The 12,296-nt window shown below is 40.8% G+C and overlaps 2 protein-coding genes across 2 annotated transcripts in view; one reads left to right on the plus strand and one right to left on the minus strand.

Annotated features, from left to right (window-relative positions):
• The first annotated feature begins 583 nt into the window (after window positions 1-583).
• The window catches only part of cacng8b (calcium channel, voltage-dependent, gamma subunit 8b), a 31,326-nt gene continuing 19,613 nt past the window's right edge, over window positions 584-12,296 (plus strand). Inside the window, exon 1 of the mRNA XM_061717013.1 lies at window positions 584-865. The gene's annotated coding sequence lies outside the window, so the exon portion shown is untranslated. The remainder of the gene's footprint in view (window positions 866-12,296) is intronic.
• Window positions 6,978-7,652, minus strand: LOC133440618 (proteoglycan 4-like). Its single transcript, XM_061717938.1, has one exon. The coding sequence runs from the start codon at window positions 7,650-7,652 to the stop codon at window positions 6,978-6,980; it is 675 nt and encodes a 224-aa protein (XP_061573922.1).

The raw sequence follows: 12,296 nt of genomic DNA on the forward strand, positions 1-12,296 counted from the left end.
TTCATTCTTTTTTTGTGAGATGCGACAAGTTGCCTGCATTATGCCGCGTTCCATTTGTCCTCGGAAGTGGGGATTTCCCAGTTCCCAGTCGGAATTTTCAACTGGAACGCCCCTCGAAGTGGGATTTCCCACTGGGAAAGTGGGAGAGTCTTCACCACCTCCGAGTTCACATTCCAAGATGGCTGCCCCGGTTGTAAACAGTAGAAGAGAGCTCTGTAAAAATTCGTAGCACTTCATTCTAGTTTTGGTCACACTAAATCAGTCGTATACAAGTATTGTTCGGCATATATATGCTGCTATAGTGTAATTTACATTTTTCATGTGGTATATGCGAACTACAAACTTGTTTTCCTACTTTGTAACTGGAACGCTGATAACTCGGCTGTGACGTCATTCCCAGTTCCCAGTTCCGACTTCCGAGGTAAATGGAACGCAGCATTAGGCTCAGCGTGGGAGAAATAGTGGAAGCGTCGGGCAGGAGCGCGCTGCTCCCGCGGGGGGGGCGGGGGGAGACGCATTCTCCCCGAGTACACACACACATCCACATCCACGGCACACAAATCCCTGCTCAGTGACGTGTTTTGTATTAGCCTTTTTATGCACGTTCAACCCTCTTCTATCACAGACTGGAATTAAACTGAATCCTGGCGCTGATAATTCACTCCCTCGGGTGCCACTTTTTTTTTTTTAATCATTTCCGTCCCCTTTATATTGCATTATTTATTTATTTTTGACTTGATAGAGTCGTTATTTAGCTTCTCAAGCGCTTCTCAGCCCCCCTCTCTCTCCCTCTTCCCTCGACCGTCTTGCTCTCTGGGAGCGCAGCGCTCTTCCAACATCTGAAATTGAACAGGAAAGGCTGCAGGTAAGACCTCTACACAAGCTCCTCTCCTACAACCCTAATTACACTTTAGGAGTATTGTTTCTACTTTGCAGCCTGATGGATTATGCTTTGCTCAGTGTAATTTACACGCCACGTTGATATGCTTCAGGAACTTATACCTCACTACTGACAGTGCATGGGGGAATATGGGGTATGCAGAGAAAAATAATAATGCCAGTAATTCTCAGACTTGTTTTTGCCTCCGATGGTTATTTTTTGCGCGGACCTATAATTAGAGATTGCAGCGTCTATTACGCAAATAAAAGCCATTGAATAGCTTGTTTGATGCCCCCGTTTACAGTTACACCGCAGTTCTAATATGTGGTTTATTTGCAAAAAAATAAACAATTACAAAAATAGATGCATCTATTTTGCTCCATGGAGCACATCCACATAGACTGGATCGTGCGTGATCTGTGTCCCAGTCCACTGAGTTTTTCTCTGTACCGGTCGCTTGATGTTAGGCGTCCATTTTCCACTGTGTAGCCTCTGCAGGCAGGGTGATGTGTGGAGCTGACTCTATTAATGAATGCACCGCAGTCCGCATCACTATAGCTGATAGTGCCGTCGGTGCAGCCGGAGCTCTCCCATCCCGTCTCGTCGTTGCTCTGCACAGTTTCTCCGGCCAGGCTGCCTTCCGTGCGGCGTTAGGGCCAACATCTACACATGCAGCTCCATGTTGAACCTGGGCCACATCATGTCATTTGATGTGTTTTGAAATTGGTTTTCTCAGCAGCTTGCCGTCAGTCTTGCGCTCTGACAAATGCAGAGACAAAGGTCTGCACGCATCAAGCGCGCCATCAATCATTCACTTTTTATCTCACCTCTGATCACATCTGGACTGAAGGGGGGGTGAGGGGGGGAAATGTCTCGATGCTGTAAAGAGCTTGCACTGCAGCATTGCTGAGTCCTATGCAGTGTCAGCAGACAGCATAGTGAGTTGTACCTGTCTTTACTGTGGCCGCTACCAATGACAGGTTCAGCTCTGAGTCTATTTTTGTCATGAGAAATACTCTGTTTTGGTCACACTCGGCTTTGGTGCGCTTATTGTCATGATGCTCAGCTTGTCACCAAAAAGGTGCATCCTTTCATTCGGAGAAAACAGCCTTCCCCTTTCTAAGCCACCCCCACCAGCACCTGCCTCTGATCTGGCTTGTTGTATTTCTTTCATTTACTCTATAATCTCATAATATGTCAGCTGTGATAAACTGACACCGTCAGATAAACTGTGTGTCTAAAGGTATTTTTTGCATCTATTAAGTAAAATAACAAGTGAATTGCTCATTAATATGAGCACAATTAAATAGTTATTCACTGTTGTAGATGTACATTGAAACACATGCATTATTTACACTTTAGTTTACACAGTAACTGAATTATTAAGTCTTAATAAAAGCAAATAAATATGATATTAGCATATTGTTGCATCTTATAATTCTTAGAAATTAATATATATTACATAAATTCCACACATACTGAGCACTGAAAGTTCTTTACAGTATAACACAAAGTCACCCATTTACACACCACAACAATCCTATTCACAGAGCTTTTTTTCTGTCATGCTCACACTCTGTTACTGTAATAAGCTGCATTAGAGGCTCTTGTGAGGTTCTGTGTTACCCAAAGACACTTCAGCATGTGGAAAGTCACTCGCCCACTGATGGGTGGATAACCTGTTTGAACTCCTGAGCCACAGCCACATAAACTTGTGTTGTGATTGATGTGCAATGATAAATCAAAATGCCTTGTGTCACAGCACTGCCATTGACTGCTGACCTCTCCATCAGTGATCACGGATGCTTTTATTGAGCACCCTTGTCCGTGTCATCCACTGGTCACAACCACCCAGCCCCTACGCCTGCCACGTGCTACACTCTGTGCCATGTGTGATGTGTCTGTGTGTGTGTGTCTCTGTGTGTCTCTGTGTGTCTCTGTGTGTGTGAGCATGGCCTTGATGATTCCCTCTGTGGATTTTGGATTACTTTCAAAGTTGTATCCAAGATCTGCTGTAAGGTAGCTCACTGCAGTCAATAGTGGTGCACAGCCCACGCAGGTTACAGTTTTATTTTAGCTTGAGCCAAATTATAATCATCTAATACTCAAGCAGGCCACAGGGAGATGAAATAATGTTTTTTTCACTACTGAATGTTTTGATTCACTTTTCTATGCTGTTTCTCTCAAATTTCATAGCTGGTTGGGTGGTCAGGTCTGTAGCTCACTCTGTTTCTCTCTGAGGAGAAGCAATTCTGCAACCATCATCACATCTGTCATGTAGCTGTTGTTCAGAGGATCAATGCCTTTGCTGCAATTTTGGTGATGGTGTGAGGTTTCACAGTGTTCCTGTCTTTCTTTAGTCAGGCAGGGACTCAGGAGGAAACTCATCTTTGTAGTGTGAGAACTACACACACTTCAGTGTAACTATGATTTCAGCATCCAGAACAAATCTTATAATCCAAATCCCACAGTTCATTCACCCTACTGTGTCACATCTGATCTCTGCATATATACGCAAATCAGTCTCTTGCATAGTCATCGTGTTGATAATAACCAAATACACAAAATTGTTTATAATTCCAGAAGAAAATCTTTTATCCAAAACCCCCTCACTGACTCCCGTCTCAGTGGCTCTGACCCGGAGCATTAATTAATCCAAAGGTTAACAGTTTTTAAGCACATTGCCCACAGTCTCTGAACACATAATACAAGAGCATGCCATCAAGCTTTGCATTAATGGCAAGTCTGTACTGTCAGCTGACCTTTCTCATGATGAAAGCTTATACACGTATGGTTATTAAGGGATGTAGATGTGTGTGACTTAAACACCTACTTCATTGTTTTATCAATTTGTGTTCATGAAAGTTCATCTCAGCTTGCTCACTTCTAATCAACGCCTCAATGATCAAGACTATAAATGAAGCTTTATGTGGCAAAAAGCGTTATAGCGACCTGGACAAGAAATAGTTTGTAAATTTCAGGAAAAAAAATAAATATTTGCAATCATATTTGCAACGGAAACTGAACATTATTGTAGCTGCAGCTCATGTTAGCAATGAGACCTTTACACAAAAGAATAAAAACTTCAAACCCATGGTGGCACATACAGGGGCCAGCTATGCTGATCGAGACTCAGTTGGCTGCTTAAATCTCTTGTAAAAGACATACCCTTAAAGACTGGAGATGGTCTGGAAAGTAAAGTCAGACGGTTTGAAAGAGTTTTGAAAAAAGCCATTAGTGTGAAATAATAATAATAAGACACAAACATTTAAAAGAAGAAGTGGCCTCAAGTTTTATGTGGCTTTGATTATCATAAAAAAACACTTTGCAATGAACATTTTCAGGAACATCTTCCTGGCTTAAGGTAGGTGCTTCAGCTGGGTGGGGTATGGTGTAGACTTGCTTGTGATTGGGTATGCTGTAGGTAGAAGATAACATACGGTCCTCTTGATGCCCCTTAGAGTTTGATTTCTCAAACATGAACACAGTCACCATGTATGTAAACACAGCAACAATCTCAGCTCATTCAAATGCGGATTTTGTTGTTCTAATTAGCTCTTCTTGTCCTTTTATTTCATTGAAGTTGGCAAACAGCCAAATTGGTGATTATTGTGGCCAGCTGCTATCTAGTGTTAATTTACTAGGCCAGTGGATCCTGTGCTGTGATGAAGACCCAGCTGATTAAAGGACTGAGGAAGAGGCCAGCGCTGTTACAGTTCCTGCCTCCTTGGTTTTACCCCAGACCCCCCTAAATGGACACCCACTTAATCCAGCTATGACGCTCTTCTTAGGCTATTTTACAACCATTCACACATTGATTTATGTGACCAAAACATCTCCCATGTTGACCAGGTTAACAATAAATGGTTGCCAAAAACGCTAAAGACCCACAAGAGAGATAGATGGGTCATTGATCCATAATGATTTCCGCCAGTCAGTCAGTACTTAAGAAGCCATTCAGATGAGAGCGGTCTGTTTGCCCTCTATTCAAGCTTTTGTGTAGCTTCACTTTCCCTCCAACTATATCGACACAACCACAACAAACTACTTTTCTAGCTTTGAAGTACAAGTTAACTGCCAAACTATAACGATGATGATGATGCCATCTGCTTCCATTGTGATATTTGATGTATAATTCATTATTCACATGTACATGTGACTATCGAGACACTGATTTTTCCATATGCAGGACTTACGGAAAGAGATGGAGACCCATGCAAAAATGATTACTTCTTATAAAGATGCTCTATAACAGACATTGTTTTCAACATTCTGAACTATAGAGCCAAATGAATCAGTCACGGACCACCACAACAAATTTATCATTTTGGACATGTTGATATAACTGCTTCTCAACTGCATAAAAAAGGGTCAAAAGAGGTACCCTCAATTTAAAAATGAGAAATTCCAAATACTGATCCCTGATTCAATGTTTATAAAATGTATGGTTAACACCTAACAATAAGTTACCGAAATGTTGCTCAGTTGCTTGGAAACGGATCAAATTAAATAGTTATTGTGCAGATAAAAGAAGTGTATCTAAGTCGGCGACCAAACATAAGGATGCAGTTGCTTTTGATACTTGTTGATGTCACTCAAGAAATTATCTTTATTGGCAGAACTGTTTGAAAGTTTGTTAAAAAAAATGAGACATTTTAAAATAGCTTATTAACCTCTTTAAAAATGGTAAAAACTCATACAACACACAATCTGAATTGCAGAGGTTTCTTTCAGTCATTTTAGATTTATTTAGTTTTTGACAAACATGATAAAACTATTACGTCTCCCAGCCTGGACGAATAAACATAGATGTTTCTCTATGCGTATGTATGCGTATATATATATATATATATATATATATATATATATATATATATATATATATATATATATATATATATATATATATATATATATATATATATATATATATATATATATTGTTATGTATCTCTGTATTGGGAATAGCTGTCCTACTCCTGTGTGGTGGGGGGAGGCACTGTTTTCTTGGTGCTTTCCTCATTTTTGCCTTTCAGGTCGGGTCCAATCCAGGTGCACAGGATTGGGTCTGATTGCCTGGGAGGGTATTTAAGGAGAGGGTTCCAGAGCCGCCAGTCTCTCTCCCTCCCTGCCTGTGACAACAACGGCCAACCATTTTTCCCTTAGTTGTTTTTTGTTACTTTGCACATTATTATCTTTAGTTACCTTGTACCTTAGGGTCTTATTTTTAATAAATACCTGAAATGGTTTACCTGTGTGGTCTCTCTACTTGTTGTGATCTACCGTGAGCCAGGTGGTCATAACAAATGGGGTCCTCGTCCGGGAAAATTGGTAAGGTTGTCAGTACCTTACTAATGCCTGGATAGTTCGGTAGTACTTGTGTAGGAGACTCACAGTGTTTGGTTAGTTTGTTTAATTGCTCAATAAGTGGTTTGGTTTGCCTTAGTAAACTTTGATTTGCTTGGCTTGCAGCAGGGGAGGACTGTGACCACTTTCCTCCTTTGAGTGGTGACCTGGTTATCGGTTATGATCCTCAGCTGGATGGTGAGTAGACGGGGTTACTGTTGTCGCCCACCTTTTGTCTGAAGCGTGTGGTTTAGATACCATGAGCTACGTGAACCCCCGTGGTAGGAAGAGAAGCGCTTAACGCTTGTTTGTTTTTTTTTGTTTGTTGTTTTAGTTTGTTGTTTTTGGTGTGCTGTAAGCCGGGGCGCTATTCAGCAGTGCCATTAGGGTACTGTTGGTAGTTAAGCTGCTATGAGCGCACTGAAGACTAGGTTGTGGTTAGTCAGGGATTTTTTTTTGAGTTAGACGCGGGGCAGCTCTTTCGCTTCATTCTCTCGCTAAGTAAAGCTACTCGCCATCCCATGTTGGGGTATTATAGTTGATAACAGGGTCTTTTGTCTATACTTATGATAGTGATGGCCTGGTAAATGGTTTGAATTTGGTTTGAATTTGGTTTGACATTGTGGCCTTGGTTGCCTATTGATTACTGGTTATCAGTTACTGGTTGGGCGTTTGTAGTCATAAGAGTTGTGGTGAAATGGATCCTGTGAGGGAATTTTTGGGAGCTCCATCAATTAAGTTGTTACAGCAGTTAAAGGTTGAGGAGTTGTGGCGAATTATTGAGCATTATGAACTGAGTCTTGATGTTGTGCCTGGTCGGTCGAAGAAGCCGGTAGTGGTGGCGGCCATACAGACGGACTTTTGGTGTCCCGGACTTTTGGTGTCCCGGACTTTTGGTGTCCCGGACTTTGGTTGTCCCGGACTTTGGTTGTCCCGGACTTTGGTTGTCCCGGACTTTGGTTGTCCCGGACTTTGGTTGTCCCGGACTTTGGTTGTCCCGGACTTTGGTTGTCCCGGACTTTGGTTGTCCCGGACTTTGGTTGTCCCGGACTTTGGTTGTCCCGGACTTTGGTTGTCCCGGACTTTGGTTGTCCCGGACTTTGGTTGTCCCGGACTTTGGTTGTCCCGGACTTTGGTTGTCCCGGACTTTGGTTGTCCCGGACTTTGGTTGTCCCGGACTTTGGTTGTCCCGGACTTTGGTTGTCCCGGACTTTGGTTGTCCCGGACTTTGGTTGTCCCGGACTTTGGTTGTCCCGGACTTTGGTTGTCCCGGACTTTGGTTGTCCCGGACTTTGGTTGTCCCGGACTTTGGTTGTCCCGGACTTTGGTTGTCCCGGACTTTGGTTGTCCCGGACTTTGGTTGTCCCGGACTTTTTGTGTCCCGGACTTTTGGTGGGCGTCGCACTTGTGGTGGGCTCTGCAGCATTTTGATGTGTATGTGGGTGGGGGAGTCGATCCAGTAGTCGTGTATTCAGACCACAATCCCCTAACCTTCCTTCACTCTTTGCAGAGTCCGAGCCAGCGGCTGATGAGGTGGACGCTTTTTCTACAGCCTTACAACCTGAGCATCCGGCACATACGTGGTGTGGACAACGTAATAGCAGATGCGTTGTCACGTGCGCCCGAGGGGTTGGAGTGAGCCGGTTCCTCCCCTTTTCAGTTGCTCTTCACAATATCCCATCTAACCTTGTCTTTCCTCCTTAAAGATGCTCTCCCGGTACCAGGAGTTGCGGGTAGCTGGGCAGTGGTGGGTGGAGGTGTGTAGGGGTGAACCAGCAGGGTGGAGTCCGACCCCAATTGACCAGTACTGGTAAATGTTAATAGTGGGTCATGTTTTTTTGTTGGTGTAGGCAGTACTGAAAGCCTTATTTACAGAGGCCATGGTGTGGGGCCTCTGTTTTAAGGGGGGGGGTGTTATGTATCTCTGTATTGGGAATAGCTGTCCTACTCCTGTGTGGTGGGGGGAGGCACTGTTTTCTTGGTGCTTTCCTCATTTTTGCCTTTCAGGTCGGGTCCAATCCAGGTGCACAGGATTGGGTCTGATTGCCTGGGAGGGTATTTAAGGAGAGGGTTCCAGAGCCGCCAGTCTCTCTCCCTCCCTGCCTGTGACAACAACGGCCAACCATTTTTCCCTTAGTTGTTTTTTGTTACTTTGCACATTATTATCTTTAGTTACCTTGTACCTTAGGGTCTTATTTTTAATAAATACCTGAAATGGTTTACCTGTGTGGTCTCTCTACTTGTTGTGATCTACCGTGAGCCAGGTGGTCATAACAATATATATATATATATATATATATATATATATATATATATATATATATATATATATATAATATAGTAATAATGCACATATATATGCCTTAGGTTTTTACCGGCATGGTATCAACCATTAATATGTGTGCAGACAAGGTAAAAAAAAACAAAACAAAAAAAAAACAGACGTTTCTCTGAAAGCGTCTGTAAAACTTCTCTAGTTGCATCTTTGCTTGAAACAACACGAACGGAAGCAATTACATCATATGAAATATCATGAATTTCACTTTAAATTATAAAGAGGATTATGCATTCCTTTCTATTATTTCAAAATTATTTTTTGTTTCTCTTTTCTTGCTTCACCATGTAGGGAGAAAATAGCAAACAAATGTGGTCATGAAGAGTAATATGGGGAAAATAGTGGGGGAGATGTCAAGTGCTATTTCACATAATTAAAATAATAACTGTAGCTCTATTTTGACATTTTGTATTTAGCATTTTGGGAGTTTATCTTCTGTATTTGCATGGCAGTATCATACTGTAAATCAATGTCTGAATAAACAAGTTTCAGAGATTTACAAGACAATATTTTACATGTTAAACAAAAGCAAAAATTAGGAAAAATAAATCAAAAACTATTTCATGCTGGCTATTTCATACTAGCCTACTAGTGATTGTTGCACAGTTTTTTACAGACATTATTCTCATTTTGTGCTTCATGGATTATGGAAATGCATTTTAATTGTATGTCAGAATTTATAGAAATTGGTCAACCTACTTAGACTGCAAATAAATAATGATAAAAGGCACTGGATTCATTTTGTGATGAGGAAAGTTAAAAGGTGTTGGAGGGCTACACACCAGTTCAGCAGAATCAGATTTTATACTTGATGGATTAAAGGATAGTTTTTCATACTTATCACAGTATTGAGGACCGTGTGTATGCATGCTTCTTAAAATGTTACAAACCGTTTTTGTACTGGTAAAGTTGGAGGGTTATGCACCGACTCAGAGATCCAGAGTCACAGGAGTACGTGGACAGTTGGTGCAGAGTCACAATGATAAATAGTTAGGTATCTTCTGCAACTCCTGCCACATTTTTCACCTGGAAGGTTTGCAAAAAACTGAACTGGAGATTAGCTGAGATTAATAGGTGTCCAGCTGCAAGAGTTTATTATAAATTAACTGGATTCCTTTCCTGTAATCATGTGTCACTTTGGAAGAACATGCTCAACATGAAAAATAAACATTGTCCATAGTCTCGTGCACGATTAGAAATTAATTACATATTATCTGCGTTTGTGATTTTACATGGAAGCAGTTTAGTTTGGCTCTAACAAATATAGCTGTGTTTCTGCTGTTAGTTCAGTTCATTTAAGCTGATAAAGATCAGTCATTCAGCAGCCCCAGTGGATGTGACCCCAGTTTTTTAGAGCAGCAAACACAACACTTTTTATCATGATTTTAAAATCTCATTTTATTGAATAGTTGTTATTTTGATAATTTATAACTTGGCAGGGTGGTTGATAAAAACATATTTCTGTGATGTGACAGACCTAACCAGTTTCTTTCTGGGTTCTCCCTCCTATAACAACATATACAGGCTAAGAATTTAAAGGATTATCTTATTAAGTTTACCAGCAGAGTACTTCACTCAGTGAATAGTGAAGGTGTTTCAGGTGCATGGTTGCATGTGCACGGGTTTAATGCATGAGTTCATGGGCATCAGGTCATTCAGAGACACTTTATTCTGAGAGCCTTTTAGATCAAGGTGTTCCTGTAACTGCTTCCTCAGGCAGTTCTGCTAGGACAGACTAAAGCTTGTTCGCATGCAGCCCAAGAATCTTAGTGGACTCTTTACATTTACCTAATGGAGGTTCAGCTAGGTTTTGATGCATCTTTTAAAGATGGCCTATTTTATCATTTATCGTCATCATAATTCTGGCAGATGTGGGGTTTGAGGCAGCATACCAAGGGTTTGTTCGGGTGTGGATCTTTTTCTGTGCACCTGCGTGTGTATATTTGTGCCAACATGCGTCCCAATGTGCATAGATTTTCATGTGTGTGCCAGACGTGAGATTTCAGCAAAAAGCTCAGGTGTGAAGTTTCCTGTGATGATTAGGGAGATAAATTAGATCTGCTACTGTGCTGAATATTTATGCATGTTTTCCTAATGTTCACTGCTGCCATCTCAGAATAGAATACACTGCTTGTATTTTTAGAACAGTGATCATAAGTAGGCCTTGTGCATTTTTCCCCTATTGGTCAAGCGATTAGTATTAGCTTATGTAATTTTTCACAACTGCTGTTTGAATTTTTGTTATTTGAAGATCAGTCATATTTCTTGTCCTCAGTACTCGAGTTGTAAAAAGAAATCAGGGGGGATGGTGGATTTTATTATATGGAGACAGATAATTTGTGCTGATTACAAATAATATATTATATTACAAATAATAGCACTGACCAAAACACCTGCAGAAATACTGCAGGAATGACATAGCAGCAGTTAAATGCAGCCTTCTGTAAGCTTTAAATATCCACTGGGCTTACATCAAATACATCAAAACACAACAATAAAAAACAGTTTTCTGAACTTATCAATATGATTCTGTCCTTCACAGGATAAGTAAAATGGATCACTGCAAAAACTTAAAAAATAAGAATATTTGTCCTATTTCTAGTTAAAATGTCTCGTTTTAATAAAAGAATCTTATTACACTTAAAACAAGACTCATCACTGGAAAAAACAACAATTTTCACCTGTTTCAAGTAGATTTTCACTTGAAATAAGTAGAAAAATCTGCCAGTGGAACACGATTTTTTTGCTTGTAAGGAGAAGATAAATCTTGTCCCACTGGAAGATTTTTCTACTTATTTCAAGTGAAAATTTACTTGAAACAGGTGAAAATTGTCAAATAAGTTATTTTTCTGGTGATGACTCTAAATGTTGAAATAGCAGTAATACCACATTCATTGATGAAATGACATAAGGGATGGGAAGGGGGGATGGCAGTTTTACAGGGGGGATGATTTTGACCGTTTTTATTTCAGGGGGGGATGCCACCCCCCGTCACCCCCCCTCAACTTGAGTACTGCTTGTCCTGTATATAAATATCAGTCAGCATGATAGCCCTTTGTTGTGTTGATGTTATAGTACAGTGAAACTATTCTCCCACACCTACACAAGACCACTGCATTTCACTTGTGTGGAATAAACTTATTACTGTTGTCATGATTTATTCAACAAGCAGTTTGGCTAATTTATGCAATGAATAGCTAATTGAGGAGCTGCTTCACTATTCAGATCTCCTGTGTGGTTTATGGCTGTATTGTTAGAGCCACCAATTATGGAGTAGTGTTACATTTATACAATGTATTTAATAAAAGCAGACGTAATGCTGACTCATGCAGGTAGAGCTCATTATCTGAAGTTGTCTGAGTTATGGCCTGGTTCTGTAACACCATAGTTTCTGCAGCTACGAGTTCCTGCAAGTAATTTCTTTACATTTTTCATTGCAGTATGTCCTGTTGCAACTAACTGGCCTCTAGGTAGCCAATGTCCTCTGATGTAGGTGAGTTAGCTGGAAGAGGAGAGGTTAGCTTTTAGATTCACACATTTTGTTTTAACAAATTTCATTATATTTTGATTTTTTATTGGGTGGTAACCAGAACTAATCAGCTTTTAGCTTGGTTTGGAGACCAGTTGAGTCATCAGATCCCACAGTCTTCGTTCTGCTTGCTAGTTTGAGGCTAAACCAAGCACCAATCATCTATCTTCTGAATTGAAGCTCATGCGGATATAAGATTCGTTGCA

The sequence above is a fragment of the Cololabis saira genome, chromosome 3, assembly GCF_033807715.1.
Source record: "Cololabis saira isolate AMF1-May2022 chromosome 3, fColSai1.1, whole genome shotgun sequence".
NCBI classification, from domain to species: Eukaryota; Metazoa; Chordata; class Actinopteri; order Beloniformes; family Belonidae; genus Cololabis; species Cololabis saira.

What these genes read in the sequence shown, in the direction of transcription:
- LOC133440618 (XM_061717938.1), bottom strand. Translation starts at nt 7,652, where the DNA reads ATGCTGCAGAGCCCACCACAAGTGCGACGCCCACCAAAAGTCCGGGAC.